This window comes from Eptesicus fuscus, chromosome 5 (assembly GCF_027574615.1).
Source record: "Eptesicus fuscus isolate TK198812 chromosome 5, DD_ASM_mEF_20220401, whole genome shotgun sequence".
In the NCBI taxonomy this organism is placed as follows: domain Eukaryota; kingdom Metazoa; phylum Chordata; class Mammalia; order Chiroptera; family Vespertilionidae; genus Eptesicus; species Eptesicus fuscus.
This window is the reverse complement of record NC_072477.1, coordinates 51,273,639-51,299,918: the sequence shown is the minus strand read 5'-3', so window position 1 is coordinate 51,299,918 and position 26,280 is coordinate 51,273,639. Positions and strand designations below refer to the sequence as shown.

General features: G+C 48.1%; 1 protein-coding gene across 1 annotated transcript in view; it reads left to right on the top strand.

The window, feature by feature from the left end:
* The first annotated feature begins 349 nt into the window (after nucleotides 1-349).
* LIPC (lipase C, hepatic type) overlaps nucleotides 350-26,280 on the top strand; it is a 115,868-nt gene continuing 89,937 nt past the window's right edge. The window contains exon 1 of the mRNA XM_008143192.3: nucleotides 350-434. Coding sequence (XP_008141414.2) covers nucleotides 350-434 — 85 coding nt within the window. The remainder of the gene's footprint in view (nucleotides 435-26,280) is intronic.

Below are 26,280 nucleotides of genomic sequence, written 5' to 3'. Positions count from 1 at the left end.
CCGTCACCTACCCTGACCTCTGACAGGGTTTCCAAACACACACATTAACTTTAGATTGATTAATTTGGAACTGTGACCTTGGCCTAAGAAGGTAAGAGTACATGGCAAGATGTTTTATTTTCAACATGTATTGGGATAAAAAACACTTTTGTAAATCAACCTTTTTTTTGGTATTAGATATACTTAGATTTGGGGTTGGGAGTAGCAAGGAATGTCTGAACACTAGATAATGTGTTTAAAGGTTAATTATTAATGGGCAGCCTTTCCTAACAAAGTATCAATAGGCAATCTGGTCTCTTTCGCTTCAGAAATTAGCAAGAAGACCTCGACCCCCGGTGATTCAGGAGAAATGGGAAGTCCCCTGTGTGTCTCCATTTTCTTGCTTTTGAGCATCTTTATCCAATCAAGTGCCCATGGACAAAGCCTTGAACTAGGTAAGAGCCTGCCTTTTCTCTGGAGATGGGCATGGATTTATTTTTTTAAATGTATGTCACAAAGTGTCCAAGTGTTCTTGACCATGTGGGACAGAGCTGTCTTCATAGCATACCCGGCGGTTCTCTTAGTGGCGTGACAGGTCACAGGGCCATGTAGTTTCCTTGTAACAACTGGCATTTTAGGAAACCGCTCTGGGAGTAGAAGTCTTGTAAAAGCACTTGGAGCTGGCATTGAAGTCTCTTGCTCATCTGGTTCAGAAAGAGTCATCTATCGTGGAGAACAATCCGAAAGAATTTCCGATCTTTCTGCAAGTTAATTCGGCATCTGATTTGCAATTGGGAAGCACAGCTTGCAGTGAAATGCTCCGTCTTGCTGAGGTTGTCTCAGCGCTAGCTCGCTCAGAAGAGAAAGGAATGTGTAGAGTCCTGCTTCCTGTCAGGTCTAACGCACAGATTCCATTGCACATTCTCTAGACTTCATTGTTCCTGCCCAAGTTTTACTCTTGAGTCTGGGGAATCCACCAGCAATCGTGCCTGTCTGGTCTGTTGAATTCACAAACTAGACTGATGGCCAAAGGGATCCAAATGCTTGACCAGGTAGGTGGGTTCCAGATTTCCTGGCTAAACAGTGCACAGGATCAATAAACGATAGATACGTAGTGAATCAAACAATGTGGCCAGATAAGCCTGGCATGGGGGACTTTGTTTTTGTGCTGGTTACTGGTGAGAAAATGGTAATGCTAAGATTAGAGGCTAAGATTAGAGGCTTAGATTTTTCCTTCCTCAAAGACTATGCTTGAAGGAGACTCCAAAAAACATGGAGAATCAGGAACTTACTAACCAGAATGTACCTGAAAATTCCAGAATCCTTATTTCTCCTTTAAGAAATAGGGCTGTTCTTTGTATTTAATTATGATTCTAAACCCGAGGTCAGTTGATAACTTAATATTAATTATTACCATCCACTGAGCATTTCATGTGCCAACCACTAATGCTAATTATTTTGCATACACATCCAATTTACAAAGCCGTGTTCTAAAATGATAGTAATAATTTAGAGTCACGCAGGCCAAATTGCTGATGATCTTTATTCCCTGGGTTTGCAGGGTTTTGCTGAAGGGGCGGTCCTGAACTTTGGTTTGGAATGTTGTTTTGTTTGTTTGCTGTTTATTAAGTGTGACGCCCACGTATAGGGAAGTGCCTATGTCTTAAAGTGCTTAATACATTTTCGCAATCCCAGTCCGCATCCCAGAAGCCGCTCCTGTGCAGCCCTGGAGCCTTCACACAGACTATTTTGCCTTTTGTGGAACTTTTTGTTAGTAGGCACAGACGGTATGTGCCCTTTTGCTTCTGGCTTCTTTCACCAACATTATGGTGGTGACCTTCGTGCCTGCAGCTGTGTGTGTGCTGGTGACTCGTTCCTCTGGTCGCTGTTGTATTCCATGGTGTGGAACGCCACCCTCCGATTGTCTATTCTGCTGTCGATTGGCCCAGACTGGTCTTCAGAGGAGACGTGGGGGCTGGAAGCCATCAGTGTCCGAGGTGGAGGGGGAAGGGCAGGTCTGCCTCCCCGGGCTGCAGGGTACTGTCCACACGTCACCCTCAGCAAAGCCCAAGCTGCTCAGCTGCTGCTTTCCCGGGACCTGGTTTGTCTAAAAGCTGAGGGAGCCCGGCCAGTGTGGCTCAGTGGTTGAGCATCGACCTATGAACCAGGAGGTCACGGTTTGATTCCCAGCCAGGGCACATGCCCAGGTTGCAGGCTCGAGCCCCAGTGTGGAGCATGCAGGAGGCAGCCCACCAATGATTCTCTCTCATCATTCATGTTCTATGTCTCTCCCTCTCCCTTCTTCTCTGTAATGAATAAAAATATATTTTAAAAAATTAAAATAAAATAAAAGTTGAGGGAAGTAGCCACAGTTAGCAGAGGGATCCTCAGGAAAAAGGACCGGAGTCAGGAGGCCTCTTGTTCCCTTGAGAGCAGACTCTCTTGGCAGAATTCTGTCTGCGAGGAGAGAGCCAGATCCGCGTGCACGCGGCTGGTGCGTACCTTCTTGGGTACTGCTGGGGAGCAAGCATCCCTTGTCAATGAGGATCTATCATGGTGGCAAAGCCACCCCCAGGGGACACTGGGCAATGTCCAGAGACATTTTTGGTTGTCACAACTGGGGAGAGAGGGCTATTGTCATGTAGAGGTGAGAGGCCAGGGATGCTACTAAACATCCTACAGTGCACACCACAGCCCCACAACGATAAATTATCCGGGCAAATGTCTTTGGTGCAAGGCTGCGAAGCTCTGGTCTACACCAAGCTTCAACTGTCACTAGTCACGGGCCAGAAAGAACTCCCTGGAGGACCCTATAACCCCACCCCTCCATTTATTATTAATGACATTACTAATGGAGCCACTAATGTACATGTACCCAGTATGTGCAGCCAGAGCTGCACAAATGTCTACCCCACTCCCACCTAAGCAGCAGGGGAGCAGCGTGGTACATGGCCGTCGGGCAGAGCAGAGAGAGGCACCTAGAGGTTAATCTGTCCATCCGGGCTGCAGGCCTCTCTCTCTCTTGTGCTCACACCCGGTGATGTGACAGCCAGGGTCCCTAGGAAACCAGTCTGCTCAATTCCTCTCCTCGGAGGCAGGTTCGCACAGTCTTTCCTGCCTGGCAGCTCTAAGGGCCACAGGATGTGGGGAGCCTCCTGGAGCCCCCAGGACACAGAGCTACCAGGACCCTCATCCTCAGGCCCAGGCCCAGCCCACTGGTGTTGCCATCACTGCCTCAAATGGAAGCTGCTCCTACATCCCCACAGCCCCCACCTTCCAGCTACTCACCCCCACTGCCTGCAGGTGTCCGCCCCTCCCTCCAATTCCAGCGGCAGCGTCCAAATCCTAGAAGCAGCTGAAGCCCATTTACTCAGTCATCCATTTGCTTAACAGGCGTGCGCAAGCATCTGCCACAAGCAAGGCCGGGCAGTGGTGCACCGGTTCTCAGACTTTCTGGTCTCTGGGCACCATTACATCCTTAAGAACTATTTAGAACTCGGAGAGCTTCTTTATATGGACTAGGCTATCAATATTCACCATAAGAGAGACTAAAACGGAGAAATCTTTTACATTGTAATGCTTTTAAAAATAACAAATTAATCACATTAACCTGTATAACATGATGTTACGAGGAATAACTTGTATTTTCCGAACAACGATAACTAAGTGAATCAAAAGAATGATACTTTTTACCAAGAAATGTCTTTAATGTTCAGCTTAAGGGAAGACAGCTGAGTTCTTCCATCCGTTTCTGTATCCCATCTGTTGTGACATGTTGCTTTGTTTGACGTGCATGAAGGAAATCAGCCTCATAGGTAGGAAAAGGGAGGACATCCTCAGAGATGCGCTGGGGTCTCGCCCACACTCAGACCCCTGTGCTCACGCAGAGGAGGTACATCAGTGACTGCACAGCCGCCCCTGCCCTCCAGGGCTCCGTGTCCAATCAGGGGCTGAAGATGGGAGCCATCTGCCCCGAAAGCCAGCAACAAGGGGACCACCATCCATAACGAATGTACATGCAATCATAGAACTACTAAAAGTTGATCTTCCTTTCATGATCACAGTTCTAACTGATGTCAGTGATAGAAAGAAAGCTGCTCCCCTCCTAAATAGTTGTTTTGGTCAACATTATAAACAACTGCTCTGGTTACTGTTGAGTCTTATTAATCTACTAGAGGCGTGGTGCACGAAATCGTGCATGGGTAGGGTCCCTAGGCCTGACCAGTGATCAGGGCCAATCGGGGCCTTCTGGCTGCCGGCCAGGGCCTTCCTTTGTTCCGTACTGCCCCCTGATGGTCAGCGCACATCATAGCAAGCAATCAAACTCCCAGTCTCCCGGTCGAACTCCCGAGGGGACACTTTGCATATTAGCCTTTTTATATATATAGATATGTAAACTGCAAATGAGCACATTTTCTTACCCTTTAATAAATACAATGTTCTCCGTCACCATTAATACAGTTATAGAGCACTCCCAGGTAAGCAGTTGACCTCTGACACAGATGTGGTGACCTGTGCTCATTGCAAGAGGCCGTGTGGAGTGGCTCAGAGTCCTCCCAGCTCACCCAGGTCATCTCCAGTCCCCACTCTCTGGTCCTGACTGCGCGTTCCTGCATTTAAACAAAGTGGAAAATGATAGCACAGCGACTGTAAGACAAAGAAACAGAATCTAGAACTTCAATTCTGTTATCCGATGTGACACTGAGAGTCTGTGTGTTTAACAATTAAAACAGTAAAACAGATTTTACAGCGGACTGTGAGGTGTACTATTTTGTTTGGTAAGTAAAAATTTGGTTCTTACAGGAAGTACTTTTAATGTGTTTGAGTATCTTTAAAATTGAAATGTATTCTTCCTTTTAAAATTGTTCATTGCTCTAAAACTGAAGAACAAATCAAGAAAATAGTGATAATTGATGATTTTTGCTTGAGTATTACTGAAAATAATTTTGTCGTATAGAGCAGAGGGCTATTAAAATGATCCATTCTGGGTCTCAAATACATGAAGTACACCACTGAGTCTAATAAAGGAGATAAGATGTGAATATAAAATGTTCTCAACTAGAATACGGAATGTGTTGAGTATCGCTAGAGAGGAGTGCAATGCACTAAGCGATTGTGTCCCCCCAAATGTGTATGTTGAAATCCTACCCCCCAATATGATGGTATTAGGAGGTGGACCCTTTGGCAGGTAATTTGGTCATGAGGGCGAATGGCATTAGCACTCTTCTAAAAGGGGCCCCCGAAGAGGGTCATCACAGAGCCTGACTATGCTGGGACCCTGACCTCGGGCTTCCAGCCTCCAGAGCTCTGAGAAATACATGTCTGTCGGTCCCAGGCCAGCCAGTGTGTGTGCTGTGGTGCTTAGACAAAGAGCAGGTAGGGATGCAGAGGAGTTTACTTCCAAGTGTGGGTGGGAGGAAGGCTTCTGGGAGAGGCAGCATTTGAGCAGGGCCTTGTAGGCTGGAATCTGAACCAAAGAGAGCGAGTCTTTCCTAAGCAAAGGTACAGAGCCAATAAAGTGTGTAAGTTTTTCAAGCCCAAGCACCTTCCCAACATAGGCCTCTGGGAAAAAGAAAAAAGCGGGGGGGGGGGGGGGGGGGGGGTGGGGGTGGCGGGTTGGGCGGGAGCTGGAAGGTATTGACAGAAACACAGGCTCACAACTGCAACAACATAGGAAACAATTTGAATGATCACGGATCAACTGCCAAGAGTGGAGGGGCCAGCGAGTTACTAAGTCTTTTAAACAAGCATTGTTTCAAACACCGACCACTGAAAGTTCCAGGAAGTTTTGGGGGAGCTAATGGTGAGATTCAGATGTAATCTGGCCCTTAGACACTCACAGTTGTTGTTGTTTAAATATATTTTTATTGATTTCATAGAGGAAGGGAGAGGGAGAGAGAGATAGAAACATCAATGATGAGAGAGAATCATTAATCGCCTGCCTCCTGCACTCCCCCGCTGGGGATGGAGCCTGCAACCCAGGAATGTGCCCTTGACCGAAATCAAACTCAGGACCCTTCAGTCCACAGGCTGACGCTCTATCCACTGAGCCAAACCAGCTAGGGCAACACGCACAATTTAACTCTGGGGATCTTAACCCAGCGCAGGGATGAGTCTGAGAGAGCCTCAATGCCTCCTGGGATGGCACCTCCTGGGTGTGTATGTACAGTTTGAGTGAGGGAGAGAGGTAAAACTTTTGGACAATTATCAGAGGGACCTGGGACCTTGAAAAAGTTAAATAACAACGGGGCTTGTAGCTTTAGAAATGAGTATGAGGAAATTTTATATGTGATAAGGTGGGGACAAAAAAAGGACTAAATAAACTACATATTGAATCGAGACTAAAAAAAAAAAAATAACCTATACCTGCCTATTGCTAGAAATTTAAAGTATATTTAAAGAAATATAGAGTTTTAAGGCCATGGAGTATGTGTTTCGTTAAGTTTTTAAATGTAAAAGAAAACATTTAAATTAAAAAAAAAGAGAGACCCTGATTATCTGCCATGAAGTTGGCCCTAGATTTGTTGTCCCTAGAGGACCCCTGGGAAAGAGACCGTGCCCTGTCCCTTAAGACCTGCCAGCTCCACCCCCCTCACAGGCATAGCCAGGCCCTAATCAGCCCCCGGAGGGCCTGCCAATCCCTGACAGGCCTTTGTTCATGAGTAATACCCAGAGGCATCCAGAGGTGGCTCATCCCCCTGGGGGTGTACAGGAAGCTGGATCAGCAGAAGGCCAGCCCCTGCATTCATTCCAGCAAAGTCCTATCTGCCCTCTGCTGGACGCCCTGGCCCTACGCTGGGCGGGTCTGGAGCCTCCTGAGGGTGTCACCCCTGGTGAGAACAAGCCAGAGTGAGAGGACAGCAGCCAGTTTTCCACCTGCTTGTCCTTCACAAGGGACCCAGGACTTACACCCATATCTTTCATTCTGGGCCAGGTGAAGAGTCCATTTTTCAGAGTAATTGAGAGGGCCGATTGTTGAAGGAATTGGGCCTGTAAACTGACCCGAACACATGAATCACCGAGTGACCCAGCCGAAAGTCATCTGTCCAGTACCAAGATCCCCACTCTGCCTTCTCTCTGCCCTGTTTTCCACACCAGCGGGCACAATGCTGCAAGGCATGCTGGGTCTTCGCAGGCAAGTCAGCAAAGAGAGGGGGCGGGAGTAGGAGCTGGGCCAGACGCTTGGGGTTTGAGGCCTAATTCACAAGACAGGACTGAGCGGTCTCAGGTACATTCTCCAAGGGGATGTGACCACCCTGACCTCAGCTAGGGTGTCCCTGGCATCCATGGGCTCCAGACAGGCAGGGGCACAGCAGTTCTCATTGCCGGGAAGGTGGCTGTACGCTGGTCCAAGGAGGGTATCCATTTCAGAATGGGGCCCTGTCAGCCCCAGATTGGGGTTCAGCCCATTAAGGACAGGGGCTGGCCAGGGGCAGGCAGGACATCTGGACCCCTGCCAAGCAGGCTGGGGGTCATGGCCAGACTTCAGTCCATATGTGAAAACCAGAACAATGGGTCAGAGCCCAGCCGGGCCTGCCAGGAGTGGGGTTGCTATGGTAAGGCGGGCAGCAGTGCCTGGGGCTCACCCTCCAGTTGCTCCTGCCTTGGAGGTTCAGGGTGCCAGCTTTGCTTCTTAAGAGGAGGTGTCATTCTTAGACATAACCACAAGGCAGCACTTGCCCTCGCGGCTGCTTCGAGGTTTTAGGAGAGGATTTCATGTTTGGGGGAATCCAGGCTTCTGGAAGACTCTGGAAAACTCAGAACTGTTGGCTACGCTCCCTTTCCTCTCTGTTCATGGCTCTATTTCGAGAAACACTCATAGTTTCATTTTTCACAGTGGGCTTGGGAGGCTGGTGGTGGGGAGAAGTAAACAGGAGGCAATCAAATGCATCGAAGGGGAGGCCTCCTTGTCTGTCCACAGCATTTTCACCTCCACATATACAAGTTCACATTTGGGGGCCTGGTGAAGGGTTGTGAGGCCCTTGAAAATAGTATTTATGAAGATATAAAAGTGGCAACACTGAGGAGTATTTCTGTTCCAGTGCTAAGTGGATCAAAAGCAGTATGCCTAATTGTGGGGGTCCTGTGATTACAACTCTCAAAATACGTGTGATTGAGAAAAAATAATACTAGAAGAAAAAGTACAAAAAATGCTCATACTTCAGTTGAGTTTATATATGAATTTTTATCTCCTCCAAATTTTATGTAAGGTTAAGGTATGTCTATAGTATATTTGCTTTAATGACCTGAATAGTTAAAAATAAATTTACGTTAAAATGATATAACCAAGGGATTTGACTAAATCAGAAGTTCTTGAACTTTATTGTGTATCAGAAGCTTATTCAAATAAGGTTTTATTAAATCTTATTTATTTGTAAAATAAACACATTTTATTACATTTTTTAAAAATAAATTTTATTAAAATAAGATTTCTGGGCCCAGTCTGCAGAGTTTCTAAATCAGTGGGCCTGGGTGGATCCGGGAATTCACATTTCTAACACGTTCCCAAGTGCTGCTGGAGGTCTGAAGACCACCTTGAGAACCACTAAAATAGCAACATAGAGAATTAATGGCAAAACTTGAACAGGACTTGAACTCGGGGCTCTTCCCACAGAAGCAATGCAAGCTTCCAGGGCAACCCTGGCTTCATGCCTACCTCTCCTCATCTATTGATCCTGGATATTGACCTTCCTCAGGGGTAGCCAAATCCCAAATAACATAAAACCCCAAGATATCTGTGACAATGTATAATAAAATATCATAAAATAAAATATCATGCTGAAAAGAAAGTGGTTCTCGAAATGGAAAAATTCCCAAGCTGTAATTGGTGGAAAAATACTAGTTGCAATAGTAATTAACCATCCACGCTGAACCACTCCTTGGCAGCCTGAAGATAGGATCAAGAAAATTCTTTTCATATGAGCTGGGCATTACCCAGAACTGGGCAGAGCCTGTGAGTCTCAGTTGACTGGGAGTGGCCTTTCTATGATTTCGAAAAACTTTCCAGTGACAAATGTTCCCGCTTTCTGGTCCCAAGAGAAGACAAAGTAGTGAAAACAATATTGGGCTTTATGCTGAAACAAGATCAGCAGCAGCAAATTACAGCATTTATTAATTACCTACTGTGTACCAGGCCCCACAACATGTATCCCTGAGGATGCAAAAATGAAAAAGCACGCTTCCCTTCATCAAGGAGCTACCCAAATGATGGGGTCTCCGGCCCCCTACAGCTGTGTGTGTGTGTGTGTGTGTGTGTGTGTGTGTGTGTGTGTGTGTTAACAGATTGGGAGTGGCATAATTTCAGCACAATGTGATAAGTGCACAATTAGGTACAAGACATCCCAAGGCCCTGAGGCAGGAGAGGTTGGCTGAGAAGCCTTCCTAGAGGAAGTGACATTAGAGTTGAGTCTTGAAGGAGCAGAAGTTGGAGCAGAGGAAAAGCATGAACCAGTTTTGAAACACAGATCATAAAGTTGAAAATCCCTGAGACGTTTGCTATGGCACAGGGGCACAAAAAGAGAAGGGGCCAGAGGCCAGGGCCTCAGAGGCCACGCTAAGGAGTTTGGAACCTCATTCTGGAGCAGCGGGCCTCTGTTGAGGTGGGTGTTTGAAAAAAGAAGGGACACAATTGCTGGCTGCCTGTCTTGCTGGGTAGACTGCTTTATCTCCTGGCCTGGCTGACTCCCAAGCCACCCTCTGATAGAAGACAATATCATCACCAGGAAAAGGCGGAGGTGGGGCTCAAACGTCACCAGCTCTGCAACCTCACCTGGCCAGCACCCACAACCTCACCTGGCCGGCACCCGCAGACACACCTGGCCGGCACCCACAGACACTTGTTCTTCCTGCTCTTCCTGACAGACAGGTCCAGCCATGAGCAAATCTCAGGAAACTGAGGCAGGAACACAGAACAGATGGTGCTTAAACAGAAGCCTTCCATTTAAAAAGTACCTTATTCTAGGTCTGAAAAGAGAACCATTTGGAAATTCCACGTCACACTAACTTACAGGCCTGTAGCTGTTTCAGCTCTAAAATCTCCTTCCCACCTGCAGGACACCCCTTGCTTCTCACAACCTCCCTGTGAAAGGTTAGGAGGCGGGTAGTATTGTGAGATGTGAGAGTTCACCAGCCAAGGACACAATCAAGGTCAAATGGAAGTGAGATTTGTTTGGCTCTCGGCGGCAAGGAGGACACTCGGAGAAACCCAGGAGGTCCCAGCACCCAGGGTTAGAGGGGCTTCTTAGAAGGTTTGGGCCGTGCTGCCGAGACGAAGGAAGGGCTGGGGAGCAGGGGCAGTTCTGGATTGGAGTCTATCAGAGGGAGGGGTGAGCAATTCAACCATCAGGTCTCTTCATCATTTAGTTAATTAATCCACGTTGCATTAATTGATTATTATCAACGCGTTCTTGCTTGGTTTAATCCATAATGATCCAGCAGGCAGGAAGACGTCAGCGGGACTGGAGGCTGGAGCCAGCCTTGGCGCGGGCGCCGCGGTCTCTCCTGCTTTTGGCTTCCGAGGGGCCTCCCCTCTGCCTTGTTGCAAAGGCAGATGTGGAGAGTCTTTGTGGCCTGTTGTTGGTAGGCTGTGGGCATTGTCTCTGTTCCCTTGGGGTCATCGTGGTCTCACTGCCAGCAGCACTGAGTTTTGTGGTGGTTGTGTTTTTATGTTGATAGTATTATCCCCCTCCTCCCAGCCCCTACCCACCCCCCTCCAGGTCTTCACCACACTATTCCCCATGTCCATGGGCTATGCATATAATCGTATAAGTCCTTTGATTTTATCTCTTCTAGTCCCTCCACCCCCACATCGAGGTATGTCATTCTGTTGCATGCCTCCCTGCTTCAGGTCTAACTTGGTTGGTCAATTCATTTTGTTCATTAGATTCCACAAATAAGTGAGATCATGTGATATTTGTCTTTCTTTGACTGGCTTATTTCACTTAGCATAACAGTCTCCAGGCCCATCCATGCTGTCCCAAAGGGTAAGAGAGCCCTCTTTTTTATAGCTGCATAGTACCTAATCTCCTTTTATAGGGACACCAGTCATATGGGATTAGGGCCCACCCCAGTGGCCTCATTTAACCATAATTACCTCTTTAAGACCCTATCCAATGGCAGTCACATTCTGACATACTAAGGCCGTGGTCGGCAAACTGCGGCTCGCGAGCCACATGCGGCTCTTTGGCCCCTTGAGTGTGGCTCTTCCACAAAATACCAGGGCCTGGGCGAGTCTATTTTGAAGAAGTGGCGTTAGAAGAAGTTTAAGTTTAAAAAATTTGGCTCTCAAAAGAAATTTCAATCGTTGTACTGTTGATATTTGGCTCTGTTGACTAATGAGTTTGCCGACCACTGTACTAAAGGTTAGGACTTCGACACGGGAATGGGCAGGGGAACAAATTCTGCCCATAACTTCCAGCAAAAACTTTAAAGACCCTGCTCTGACCCGGTTAGTAGGTCAGGCCTGGGGACACAACAGATATATTTTTGTTCTCTTTGAGCTTCAGCAACTCCTCAGGGGCTTCAGAATTAGAAAAAGAGGCTTATAAATACACATGAGATTGGAAAGTGAGTAGTAAGTCTACACGCTCTGAACCAGCCCAAACAGGGGCCTTTGCTGTGGGGGTGCAGGAGCCTGCTGGCAACTGGTAGTGGAGGGACTCAGCCCCTTGCAACAGCAAGATTAAGACTTTCTGGCAGCACAAGCAATGACGGGCAGGAGACCAAGAAGGAGCCATTTATCTGGCTCGTGTTGTGGGTAAGTGATAAAACGCCCTCTGGCTGGGCGCCAGGTGCTCCGGGTGAGCCACGCAAAGCTCCCTCTGGCCTCGAGAGGCGATCTTCCCTCACAAGCTGTCTTGAACAAGGCCATTGCCTAGGCTCATCCTCGCCTCAGCCCCAGAGAAAGGACCCTCCGTAGCTGCCATCTTCTCCTCCATCCCTAGCAGAGCCCTAAAGGAGGAGGTGATGATGGCTCGTGCCCAAGGATGCGCATGAGTGGGTGGAGAAACACTGGAGCTCCTCTGCACATCTGGGCTCTCCGTTCCTGGCGCAGGCAGCAGTTACACCAGGACTCCTGAGGGAGGCTCTGGGTGACAAAGGAGAACTGGGCTTGGAGTCTAAAAACCTGGGTCTCAGTCCCGGCTGCATCACTTACCAGCAAGTGGCCTTTGGCAAATCACTGAGGTCTCCAAGCCTCCACTGGTGAATGGGGTGACTATCAGAGACCCCCACAGGGTTGTTCTGAGGGTGAATGGGGCTCATATATGTGGAAGCACTTTGCAACTAGGCATCGCGGGCCATGAAACAAACATTTGTAAGCATTTACTATTTACCATTATAACGCTCACCTGGTTCATGTAGCGCTCCTGATGTTTTCTCCACTCTTTGTTACAAAAGTGTCCAAGTACAGAAAAAGTTGAAAGGATAGTACAATGCATTATCAGATTCCCTCCAGATAGATTCAATAATTGTTAACATGTTATTATATTTGCTTTATCTCTCTATATATGCATGTCTGTATGCAGGTGTGTTGCAGAACCATTTGATTTCTGTCTCTGTCTCTAGTATGTATGAATATATGAATACACTCATGCACTGCTTGACGACAATGAGGATAAGTTCTGAGAAATGTGTCATTAGGCGATTTCATCATTGTGGGACCATCAGAAAGTGCCCTTACACAAACCTGGATGGTACAGCCTCCTACACACCTGGGCTATATGGTGTAACCTACTGCTCCTAGGCTACAACTTACATAGCAAAACAGTAGGAGAGTAGATCAAGCACAAGAGAAAATGATGCAATGGAGAGACACAGTAAACGGGAGATATATGAGGCTGCTGCTCGTGTAGCATGGCATCCTGTTTTACAGCAAACACTTTTTTTTTTCTTATAAGTAGAAAGAGTACACTCTAAAATAATGGGGGGAAAAAGCATAGTAAATACATGAACCGGTAACATTGTCATTTGTCATCATTATTAAGTATTATTAATTGTACGTAACTGTATGAGCTGTACTTTTATAGAACTAATAGTTCTATTAGCATGGTAGGTTTGCTTACATCAGCATCAACACAATGAGTTGTGTTGTAATATGAGTAATGTGCTGTGCTACAACCTTATGACAGTTACAATGCCACTAGGCAATAGGAATTTTTCAGCTGCATTACAATCCCATGGGACCAGTGCCGTATGTGCGGTCCGTCATTGACCAAAATGTTGATATGTGACACCTGACTGTGTATGCGCCTCACTCCTGTCTTTCTCTCATATATATGAGCCCTCGGTCCCATGCCCCTTGGGGACCGGTTGGCTCATTGCTCTTTAATTATCTGCCAGCACACTCTGTCCCCACGAGACTATGAGGACTTCAAGGGCATGGTGAGTCTTATCTGTGTCCCCAGGACGCACACAGGCCTGGCATGGAGTAACAGGTGGCAAATCACCATTGAATATCTGCTCTTCACCAAACGGCTAAGTGACATGCACCTTTTTGGGTTTTTTTTAAGTCGATGAGTTCTAAGTCATTTCATCCGGCAAATTCCACACCTCTGCTGGAGACCATAGGACACATCCCAGAGGTACGGGAGAACCTGCTCAGGTCCTGCCCAACTTGACCATAGGACACTGAAGTCACCTGGGGCTCATCTGTAATACAGCCATAGATTTGCCAGGGAGAGATGCTCTCCAGACCAGTCTACTCTGGAAAACACACACACACATAGCCACGCATCGAAGCTGCTCAATTCCCTTTATGGATCTTGCAGAAGTGATTCTGAGTCCTTTGGGTTTCCATGGAACCAGGAAACTGCTTCCAGACCAGCGAGAGTGGGGAGAGGAGATGTATAGCATGCTCGGGTTGTTTTCTTGCCTATAAATCCCCCACAATGCTCACTGCCTTAATAGGAGTTTTAAGCCTCCCCAGCTCCGGTGCTTCCTAAAGCAGAGCTTCTCATTTTAATGTGCATGCACATCACCTGGGAGCTCGGTAAAAGAAGTGTGCGGTTTCGGTTCATCTGGGACGGGAGCCAAGATCTTGCATTTCTAACAAGCGTCCAGGTCAGGCCAGTGCAGCTGGTCCCCGGACCTCACTTTGAGAAGCAAAGTACAAAAGAACCCAAAATTACTCTTGTCTTATGCAGTGAACTAGTAATGAGTACCTACTGCTGCGCATAAGGCAGCGTGCTAGCACTGGAGGGACAGGAAAATGGGAAGAAATATGCAGGCAGGCCCGGCTGGCGTGGCTCAGTGGTTGAATGTCAACCTATGAACTAGGAGGTCACGGTTCGATTCCCAGGCAGGGCACATGCCCGAGTTGTGGGCTCCATCCCCAGTGTGGGGCGTGCAGGAGGCAGCCAATCAATGATTCTCTCTCATCATTGATGTTTCTATCTCCCTCTCCCTTCCTCTCTGAAACGGATAAATCATCATTTAAAAAATAATAATAATAAATATGCAGGCAAATGAGACACAGCCCTTTGCCCCAAATCCAGTTTGATATGCCTAATTACTGTATCTAGCTAGCATTTTGCTTAAGTCTGCTTAATTCTTACAACAACCTATGACCTATAAAGTGTATGCTGTTCATCTCATTTTACCATCAGGAAACTGGGGCATGCACTGCCTAATTGTCTTATCTAAACTGGTAAAAGCTTGCAGTGAGCTCTGGATCGAGGGCTATTTGACTCCAAGGCCTGTATTTGCCCCCACACACCTTTCTAACACCTGGTCTGGATGCATTCTTCATCAGGTCCTTGGACTTGATAGCAGAAGGGCAGGGAGAGCCCTGGACGGGACAGTCAGGGGAGAAGAGGGGAGGGTGGGGGAGTGGTACCAGACGGGCGGTTCTAAATAATCCCAGAGAGAAGAACTCGGACCCAGCGGGCTGCGCAAGGCTGCCTTCCTTAGGGTCCTCTGCCTGTTTCAGGTAATATCTTTTCTTTCTTCTTTATTTTTTTAATATATTTTTATTGATTCTAGAGAGGAAGAGCAAGGGAAAGAGAGATAGAAACATCAATGATGAGAGAGAATCATTGACTGGCTGCCTCCTGCTCGCCTCCTACTGGGGATCAAGCCTGCAACCCGGGCATGTGCCCTTGCCTGGAATCTAACCTGGGACCCTTCAGTCCTCAGGCCGATGCTCTATCCACTGAGCCAAACCAGCCAGGGCTCAGGTAATATATTTTCTAAGGTGGTGGCTCAAACACTGCCCACACTAGCAAACCGTAGCCATGAATTACGTCTTGAACTTTGTCACCAAATGACTGTGTGACTTGGGGTAAGTCACACCTTCACCTGGACTCAGAATGGGGAGCTCTTTCAGTCCTTCCCTCTTGACCAAAGGTTTCTAAGCTCTCTCTTAGTTTCTGCCTCAAGCCAGGTGAAAGCCTCGTGGTTATATTACCACTTGGGGTCCTGCTGCCCCAGATTCTTAGCTCAGGATCATAAGTAATCTGCCTCATTTCCATTCCTACTTCACACATATTTACCTGACACATATCTGCCCCAGGGCTGGGCGTGCTCAGTGCTGGGGCTGCAAAGGCAATAAGGAGTGCCCCCCCCCCCCTCAGGGAGGAGACCCAAAGGAGACGGACGGTGTTGAGCAGAATGGCCCAGGAACGTGGTGGTGAGCACTTCACTAAGCATGAGGGGGGGAGAAAGGGGAAGGCGGGCGGGGCTACAGGGCAGCTTCCCCAAGTGCCAGGGCTTCCCTGGAGTATTTCACTTCATCCCCCAGCAACCCCAGGAGGTGAGTGCTATGAATGAACCCATTTTATAGATGAGGAAACTGAGGCTTACAGAGGTCAAGTGACAAGCCCAAAGCCACACAGTTAGTAAGGAGTAAATGAAATAATGTATGTAAAAACACTTAGCAATGTCCAGCAAGTAATAAATAAACGGGGAGTAGGAGCCAGGTAGTCTCACTCTCAGACACAACCAACTGACAAGTCGGAGAAAGGCCCCTTGTCTCCCCGGGAGGACAGAGACCAGGCTCAGGACTGGCCATGCTCATATGAGAAAACTGCTGCGGAGAGAAGCAAATGGGCCCTAGTGAAAGGGCGTGGCAGGCTCCAGAGCCAGGGGGGTGGGGCCAGTGCATGGTGGAGGTGGAAGCAGGTAGTCAGGCTGGGGAGGGAGCAGTAACCCCAGGGCCCTTTGTCCGTCTTAGATGGCTGCTCCCCGCGGGCAGGGCTCAGCTGCCGTGTGCCAGCTGCCGTGCCCCCAGCTGGGTAATGGAATGCTGTGAAGCATGTTGGAGGCCATCAATTAGTGCTTAACTCCGTGTTCACTGGGTTGTGTTTCCAAGGATGCTCCACTCCGACCCACAGCAGAGGTCAATCTCACGCCTTCTCATTCGAGGGTTTGGAATTAAAATGCCGCCCAACCTTTTCTCCCAAAGAAATTAAGATTTATGGGTCACTGTCGCTATCAGCACATGCTGGCCGTTATTTGAAAGTCTCCTGGCTTGTCAGGACTGACTGCTATTTACTTTGAAAGATAAATGTGGCTTCATAATCTATGCTGGTGACTGGGAAGGATGGGTTTTTAAGTGCATTTGTTTCTTCCCTTAGAGACTTCTTATTCCACTTCATTCCGTGTTGTCTGGTGCTGTCAGCCTCACCCGGTCCCCACCCCTCAGATACTCTGGGGTCTTGAGACTCTGGGTTGAGAGGAGCCAGTCTGTCCTCAGTCCAGGTGCCCAGGGTGACAAGACCGAGAGACTCAGCAGCAAATCGCCTAGTTCTATGGGCTGAAGCCACGAATACACAATCTGGGGCCAGAGTGGAGACCACCAAGGCGCTGGCTTGCGGAGCTACAGGTGGGCTCCTCTTAACACTTCTGGCCTTTGTGTTGCTGGGCGGAGTGTAGAAACGGAGGCAGGAGCTGAATCACTTAGGTCAGTGGTTTTGACAGTGGTTCTCAAACTTGAGCCTGCATCAGAATCACCAGGAGGATTTGATAAAACATAGATTTCCAGGCCGCACTCCAGACTTCCTGACTCTGGAGCCCAGGAATTTGCATTTCTAACGTGGTCCCAGGTGATGCTAACACTGATGCTGGTTCTGGGCCCACCTGAAGAACCTCCTTAGAACGAGAGTGGAAAGTCTTAGGAGAGACGCAGGCAATGAGTGGGGAGTGTGAGAGGCCACAGGAGGGAGAGATGCGGCTGCTGGCATGGGCACTCTGGGGAAAATAGCACCATCTAAAGGGGAATTTTTATTTGTCTTTTGCTGGGCGAGGTATGATTGAAATCTTTCTAAATGAAATATTTAGTTAGAGGTCAGTTTCCATTAGTAAGCTGTGAAGTTGGATCTATTTTGGAAATGCCTGAAGAGCTAATGGGCCTGGGCCACCCAGCCCACCCATCAGGGGGCCTGTGATACCTAGATTACTAAGGTCATGGTCTGGCTGCTGAGACGTTTTGATAACTTTCCTGGGTGACAGTTGTAAGGAGATTCCAGTGTTTATAACAGCGGCTGTGGTGCCGGTTCACACACTAAGGTTGCTAAGAGATTTCCCCTGTGGCAGTCAGGATTTGCAGGTGAAACCGGGCCCAGGGCAATGAAGGGGCACAGTCCATGTTGAACACCAGAAGGTCATTGGAGACAGATGATAGCTTTTTCTTTGCATCAGGGACCTCCCATTATAAGTCACAAGGCTGCAATTGCCCCGGGAAATGTGCTGGAAAGAGTCGTTGTGTTCTGAAGCTGGACTGCCCGAACATCCCCATCAAAGTCACGTGGGCTCGGCAAGTCACTCTGGACGCACTACCTGGAGGTAGTGCGAAGGCCCTGAGCAAAGGTCCAGAGCAAAGGCCCTGATTCTCACATGTTGGAGCACAGAGGGGATGGAGGCAAATCAACACATTAGAAATGGAGAAAAGGTCGGTGAGCATACCCATTGGTATAGTATATTAGCTGAGACTTTTCGTCTCAAGGACAGAAATCCAACTCTAACGAACTTAAGCCAAAAGGGGAATTTACTTACATAACAGGGATGTCAAAATATAGGCTTCGGGCACCGCTGGATCTGTGCCTCTAATAGTCACCATCTCTCAATTCACTCTCTCCCCTCCTTTTTCACCCGACCTTCTCTCTCTCTCTCTTCCTCTCTTGCCCCCGCTTCATGACGGCACTTGGGAGTCCCAGATGTTCTTGGTCCTTAGAGCTCAAGATTGGAGAGATCATGATACCTTATCACATACCTCTGGCACACATTCGGGAAAGCACTCTGCTTGGCCAGGTGCTGGCCCCTAAGTAGATGACAATGTCCCAGAGGATGGGATGTCAACATCTCAGGCAGCATCCAGCATAGAACAAGACAATCACTGCCTCCTGCAGGCACCCTCACCCTGCGTCTCCGCAGTGATTCTGATAGATGCCCCCAACATGACCTCCAGACAAGAGTTGTGTGGGAAGGGCAGAGTACATTCTTTGCCCACTTACTCCCACCTCCCTTCCCCCACTTGCTTCCTGCATGGCGCAGGGGAGGGTGTGGTGGTAACTGGGCCCACTTCCTTGCAAGTCCAGGAGTTGGAGGCATCTGGCCCCCGAGGGCTGACAGCTCTCATTAGAGAAGATGGGCTACTTCGCACCTGATGTTTCCAGCACAGGGTCTAGTGCCAGTCCTGTTCACTTGTCCTCTCTTTGCAACATGTTTTTATGTAGATTATCTCAGTTGACCGCACAATGATCCTGGGAGGCGTTTAACCTACAGGAAACAGGCTCAGAGGGGTTAAGTCACAAGCTCAAGGTCACACAGCCTAGTGGTAATGGTGGGAAAGGAACCGGCAGCTCCTGGGCACCTGTTCTCTCCCTGCTGTTTCATGCAGATACCTCAGCAACACTTGTCTTACAGCAGCTCTAGGCAAACGCAGCAACTAGCCAGGAAAACACCTTGTATCCAAGGCTACCGAGCAGGTAACATGGAGGGTAGGGCATGGGATTTCCTTAGAGAAAACACCAACTGGTTCAGATCTTGGGTCCCGCCCCTTGTCTTCCCAGGCCAAAGCCACATGACCCCAGAGAACCTTGAGTTGGCTTCAGTCAGCTAGCCCCTTCGGGGGATATAAGTTAGTACTTTCAAAGCAGGAAGCTGGGCCCGAGCTACAGGACTGGCTGGCTGACAGACCCTGTGCTCCACCCCATAGAACACCCAGCCCAGGTCAGACTAGGTCAGGGCACCATCTGGGCCATCTAGATGGCTCTGCCCAGAATGACTCATTTCCTTGCATGGTGGGTGGAAGCTCGTGGTTGTGCTTTTGATAGTGGCCAGAGTGCATGGCAATTTTCTAATCAGCAGATGAGGTTGGCACCCCAGCCATACACAAGAGGCTTCTTTCTTTAAGTAAAGGCTTATGACCAGCATGAGATGCTCACATGCCCTCGTCCTGGGCAGAATTTCCCCCAGGCCTGGGGATCAGTGGGAGCCACCCAGAAGGGCTAGGATCACATTTCCCGCCCTCCCCCCCCCTCCCCGCAAAGATCAAAGCCCTCACCCTTGACAGAGCCATTGTTAAATTTTCAAGGATTTTGCAAGCCGATTGTTAAGTACAGCCATTATTTAAAAATTAAATTATAAAACCTTACAATTAAAATAAATTATGTTAAAAACACAGCAGTAAACATTCAAAACTCCTCTGCTCCAAATTATTTTACTACATTTTACTGTTATATTTATTTTTAAGTTTATTGTCATTTATGGTGGAAATACTATCTCATGATGAGCTAAAGTGCATCTCTTCCCAACTCCCATTAGTAGCATCACCCTGGTAGCTTAATCGCAGCCATGATGATTGTATTCGCACATGGAAATTTATTTTACATGGTAAATAAATAAATGGATGAATAAATAAAATTAAAGATTTGATTTATTGTTTTGTTGACTGTGTAGAGAAAAGATCAGCAAAACTTCTCTAGAAAGAGCCAGAGAGTAAGTATTTTCCCTTTGTAGGTCATGCAGTCTCTGTTGTAATTACTCAAGTTTGCCATTGCAGCACAAAAGCAGCTACAGACAATGGCAATAAACAAATGGACAGAGCCGTGTTTCAATAAAACTTTATTTCTGAACACAGGTGGTGGGCCAAATTTGCCAACCCATAAATTGCTGGGCCCTGGTCTAGACTTAAAGCCATGTTAATAATAAAGATTACACTCAAAACTATTGCATCTGGAATTGTTCCAATTGTAAATAGCACAAAAAAAATGAGGAATTATTCTTCTAGGATTCAAAAACTGTTATCTGATACAGCAAAGAATTAGCTCATGTTATCGTTAAATGAATGAAGTTCTGATACACAGCTCCATTGTCATATTTGTCTTACTTTTTAATGTAAATGAAAATATCAACCAACATTCATGTCAGAATTATATGTTTGTCATTTGAGACCAGGGGTTGGCTAACAACACAAAAGTTCAGCAAAAATTGCTGACATCATTCTGCAAGGATCTATTGGCTATATGGTATTTACAATAAAGAATATTTGATATTTTATTATTTTAAAATTGTGTAAAATACATTTTATATTAATAATAATAATAATACACACACACACACACACACACATATAGTCTCTCAATATATGCATACATTTTTTTCCAAGGAGCTAGTTGTTAATTATTTCCCATCACACCATTGCCTACATAAAGAGAGACCTAAGTGTACAGACCACCACACGTTACGGACCAGAGGCATGGTCCACAGCACAGTGTCAGGGATCGAGGGACAATCAGGAGAGCCCTTTGCGGTGTCCTGGAAAGCTTCATGGAGGGCATAGGGCCCTAAGGCAGCAGTCACCAACCTTTCGGACCTCACGGACCACCGGTTGGCGACCGCTGCCCTAAGGAGTCACAGGACTGAAAATGAATGGAGAGTGGCTGCGCTTCAGGCAGGTAAATAGTGTGGGCAAACGAGTGGAGGTTAGAATGTCCTGACTTGGTCAGGGCTACCAAGAGAATAGGGTTAGCTGTGAAGTAGTGGGAGATGAAGTGGGGCCAGACACATTTAATGCCATGGAAACATGCCATGAGGTTGAGCAAAAGAAAAAGCAGGTTACAAAATGTATGCATTCATGTTAAGGATAAAAAAAAATAGGTTAGAAGAAAATGCACTTAAATGTAAATAGCTCTGGGCAATAGGATTATAGCTGACTTTATTCTCATGCTTCTTAATACTTCTCTGTACCTTCCTATTTTTCTGAAGTGTTGTATATTACTCTGATAATCATGAAAAAAAATAAGGTTTTCTCGTATGAAGGGCATAAAGCAGGCAGCCCTGGAGCAGGACAGGGTGCATCCAGCCCGACGCAGCTCAGAGGCCCTGGAGCAAGGGACTGAGGAGGGATGTAGTGGGGACTAGGGTGATCCCCTGTCCTGGGAGGATTGCAGGAGCACATGGGTAACCACCACTCATGCCCCCGCCCCCTGCCAGTCCCATGGGCCTCAAGGAGCCCTGTCACACAGGAGATCTGCCCCACCCTTCGCCAAAGGCAGATGTCTTCTCTCTCTTCCTCCCCTATGCACTAGTTCGCAAAGGTTTCCCCTCCACACTCACAAATGCAGAACAAATTGAGATAAACAAGAGATCCTCTGTCTTTTCAGGGTTTCACCATTGCTATTTTCCCAACTGAAGAAGTTTACTTTTTTAAATTGATTTTTAGAAAGACAGAGAAAGGGAAGAGAGAAAACGAGAGAGAGAGAGAGAGAGAGAGAGAGAGAGAGAGAGAGATTTGTTGTCCCACTTACTGGTTGCTTCCTGTATGTGCCCTGATGGAAGATCAAACCTGAAACCTTGGCGTTTCGGAACGGTGCTCTAACCAACTGAGCTACCGGCCAGAGCAGAAGTAAACTTGTTTAAAAGTGCGTCTGATGCATGGAGTTGGAAAATTGGGAAGGATCCTACGGAACATCTAGTCCAACTCGTTTCTTTTACTGATAAGGAAATAGACACTACCGAGGGCAAGGACATTCCCAGGGGCGCAGAGCAAAGTGGACACTGGTCTCCAGCAGAGATGGTACCCAGGGCCCGGCACCTCCGTTATCAGCACCCTCGTCCTGTGAAATGAGCCCAGGGTGCACGGCCGAGTGATGTAGGCTGAGCAGCCCCAGGCGCGGGAGCATGGAAGACTGGAGTCTTTCCTCGCACTTCCCCATGGAAAGCAGACATGCCTCCCAGTCACCCAGCTTACTGCATGCCCCTCGCTTCTCCAGGGCAGAGCTGCAGGAGTGGTGCTTTTTTCCTCCACGCCACACACCTGGAATATCGTCCTTGGGCATCGGGCTGCTTCCTACCCCGCCACGTTGCGTGAGGCTTGCAAAGCTGGCTTCTCCTTCAAGTCTTTGTACCACGAAGACCATGCCATCCTGTGATCAGTCACCTTCATTGTTATTATCTTTAGTTGCCCAACCAGCCAGGTAGTCCCATGTGGTCATCAAAACGCTAAAAACATTAGCTTGCTTATTTTCTCTGTATAAATTTGACCAAACTATATATCAGGTGAGGATTTTTATCTTGCACCTAAATAGCTAGCAGCCTCTGTGAGCCGCACGATTCCTTTCCTCTCCCTCGGGGCCAAAGCCCATGTCTTCCTCCTGCGACTGCGGCTGGCTCTTTGGGCATCCTCTGCACATCTCTCTGTGTATATGCCGTGTTGCTAGTCTTAAATTGCATGCTCCTGGCATACAGGGAACATATCAGTTTAAGCCTTTTCTGATCAGGAGCATCTGCGGCTACAGGATTAGGAAATACATTTTCATGATCTGGATAATAATAAAAATTAAATGGCAAAAGTCTCCCAGGAGCTGGAGAGCTTTTAAAAAAAACTAAATAAGCATCTATTTCAGTTTCTTACTCCTACAGAGACGGGACATTCTGCAGAAAAAAAATGTGTGCTCATATATCTTGTGCCATGCCTCCCCAAAAAATAAAATAAAAATTTACATGGGGTCACCAGGAGAGCTTACTGAATGTGATGCTCACCAACCAGCCTCTGACGGCTGGAAAGGGACACCCACGAGCAGGGCCAGCATGTGCTATGGTTACACCAACAGCTGAGCCTCCCCTACCGTGTCCCTCCACCTCCTGCAATTACAGCATCACCCAGGCAGGTTGTTTTATCCTTTAGAGCAGAGAGGGTCCTCATCCCTGGCTCTTTCCTCCAAGACGAAACCTCTAGGATGATACCTTCCAAAGAATAAGTCTCTTTTGAGCTTTCTCACCTCTAAATTCTCTGTCTTGGACGCCTTCAGAGCCAAAAACAAACAAACAAACAAAACAAAACAAAAAACACCCTGTGGTTCCTTTCCCCAGGAGAAAAGCTCAGAAACCAAACAATTCCCAGTGTCCAAGCTCTTCCCAGTAGAATCTGGGTCATCCTTATGCCCCAGGAATGTTTACCAAGTACCACCTGTTTCTGTCTCAGAACCACCCCTGTCTCTTGTCCTTGACCCCAGTGTCCCAACAGAATGGGATAAAGGGAGTTACGGCATCTTCTGAAAAGAGCCCCTGGCAAAGCAGGACTCTGGTCTTAGGAGGTGGTGTAAGTTGTGCACCAGGTCAACTGCAAAGCCTGCCATCAGTAGTATTCTGAGGTCCTCCATCCATGGCTTTATCATTTTACTAATGAGTGTTTAAAAAAATAAAGGAAGCCCGAACCGGTTTGGCTCAGTGGATAGAGTGTCGGCCTGTGGACTGAAGGGTCCCAGGTTCGATTCCAGTCAAGGGCATGTACCCTGGTTGCGGGCACATCCCCAGTGGGAGGTGTGTAGGAGGCATCTGATCAATGTTTCTCTATCATCAATGTTTCTAACTCTTTATCCCTCTCCCTTCCTCTCTGTAAAAAATCAATAAAAATATATTTTAAAAAATAAATAAAGGAAAAGATCATAGAATGTAAAGAAAGCCATAAATCTCCCTTTGGCTATAGAAGCAATAGGGGGGGAGACATGGGCGACTTGCTTCATATTTTCTAGGTGAGATATGTGTTTTCTAGTTCTGCTGGGACAAAACCAGCTTGTAGTCATTGAAAGCCAACGGCCTGGTGGGTGTGAGGTGGGGCTGGCCTCTCTCGGCACGGGAAGACGGCTGGGAAGTCTGGTCAAAATCCAGCGCCCCACCTTTGACCTTTCCCAGGGAGTAGGCAGTGACACAGAAAGTGTCCCTTGGAGACCCTGCTTTGGGTAGTGCTCCCTGAAGGGGCAAATATTTGTGGGTGAGGTTGTATTTCAATCCTTTGCTAAATCTGAGTGAAACCATCTTTTCAAAGCTTTGGGAGAACTGCTTCCTTGTTTGTTTGTTTTTCCTTTTGGAGGTCCCTTTTAGAGAGATAACAATACACTCACGCATACACAAATCAAATCAGATCTAAAACGACCTAAGTCCTGACTTGGCCTGGGCTTTCAGGAAAGCAGCAGTTTCTGGAGGAAGTCCCACGCACGCCTAACAACGGAAAAAATATGCAAGATGGGAGTCCACCAGCAAACAGGTGTTTTGTATTCCCTTGAACCACATAAGTAATTTTCACGATTATGAGAAAACAAACATTTCCCCGTGTTGGGCTTGGCCCGTAGTAAGGCAGAAAGCCAGTCTGGGCTCTGTGCGCTGCCTGCAGCTGTCACAGGAAGGAACCGGAAAACCCACACCCCCTTCCCAGGACACTGAACGGGAACAGATTCCGGCTCCATTTACCCTTTGGGGAGGGACAGAGTTAACCTACAGCCTCACAGGCCTGGGCGATTGCGTGGCTTCCTCCTTGGCCTGAGGGCCCGGGATGGCCCTGGCGGGGCCCTGGATCCTCTGAAATCAGAGCAGTAGCCAGATGTGGGTGCAGCTGGCTCACACCAACAAGAACAGACCTCTCCTTTTCCGAAGAAGGGAGAATCCCCCTTGGGGTCCATCCTGAGGGCTCCCGTGCGAGGCCTCGTGGTTTCTGGCCTCTTTGCTTCCAAGCCCGCTGGTGGATGACAGGACGGCACCATGGGCTCCGCTCTGGATGGCCTTTCATCTCCTAATGAGCACCACTCAAGTCTCCTCCAAAATCCCCAAACCCCCAGCTCCTGGAGCCTGGGCCCACGAACAGTCTGGCTGCTTCTGTCCTTAAGGACGTTCAAGACAGTTCTGATATAAGGTTTTGGCCCTTCCCTGGAGTTCTAACTCTATGTGAGGCAGTGAGCTAGGGGCTTTGGGGAACTTGGGAGGGAGAGAACAGCTCGTGGGGAAGGAGGATGCTGAGCTGTCAGGGTGCCTGGGGTCGGGGGTAAAATGGAAGAGGGAAGGGCCGAATGGGAGTCAGCGTGGCAAACAGTCATGGTGGGCTCTTGGGACCACCTGACCAGAGAGAAGAGGCATCAACATTCCTGAGCCCTGTGCTGGGCGCCAGACGCCCTACCACGCCCTCCACTTAAGTTACGGTCCCATGTGCCACCCTCGCCGCCACCCTGCAGGAGCTCTTACAGCAGCTCAGTGCCTGGGAAACGCAGGACACTTACCTTTCTTGTTCAAGGTCACTCAGCCAGGAAGAGGGCAGTGCTGGGGGGAAGACACAAAGGGACTGACTGCGCAGCCCTGCAGGTCCACTTCCACCCTGCCACCGTCACCCAGGGAGGGTTTGGAGAAGCTTGGAGCCAGGAAATAATAGGGCACCAGCATGGGGAGCTGGGGAAACAGGGCAGCCTGTTGGAGGGGAAGGGGTCAGCAGCAGGAGCCAGGAGACCCGAGACCCTGTGCCACATGGCTTCGTAGTGTGGCCTGGCTGATTTGCCTCTTTGGCCCTCAGTTTTCTCTTCTGTAATGGGACAACAGGCCAGATTGGTGCTTCTCAGGAACAGGAAGCATCCAAGCTTTTGAGCAAAGACGTAACTGGAACATAATGCTAAGGGGGCTCTGTTTGGGGCCCGTCCACAGATGGGTTGCAGGGAAGAAAGTCAGCCAGCAAGGCCAGCTTCAAAGATGTGCAGAACTCCAGATGTGAGGTGGAGAGAGTAGCACTCAGGTGCAGAGGCTAAGGTGGTCTCTATGGCAACGGAGAGGTCAAAGCAAGACACAAGGAACCCTTCAAAGCGGAAACTCAAAGCATTCAGAGAGGGACTGGAATAATAACAGCAATAAAAGCTAACATTTACTGAGGGCTTTGCCGGTTACCCCACCAAGTGCTCAACTACGAGTCGGCATAATGGCCGCCGCTGAATAGTCATCAACCCCAGTGGTGAGGAAGCTGGAGCTTAGAGAAGCAAAGGAACTTGCGTCTGCTCAGAGCTGGTAGATGGCGGAGTCAGAATTTGAACTCAGGCAGTCTCAGTGCTTTCC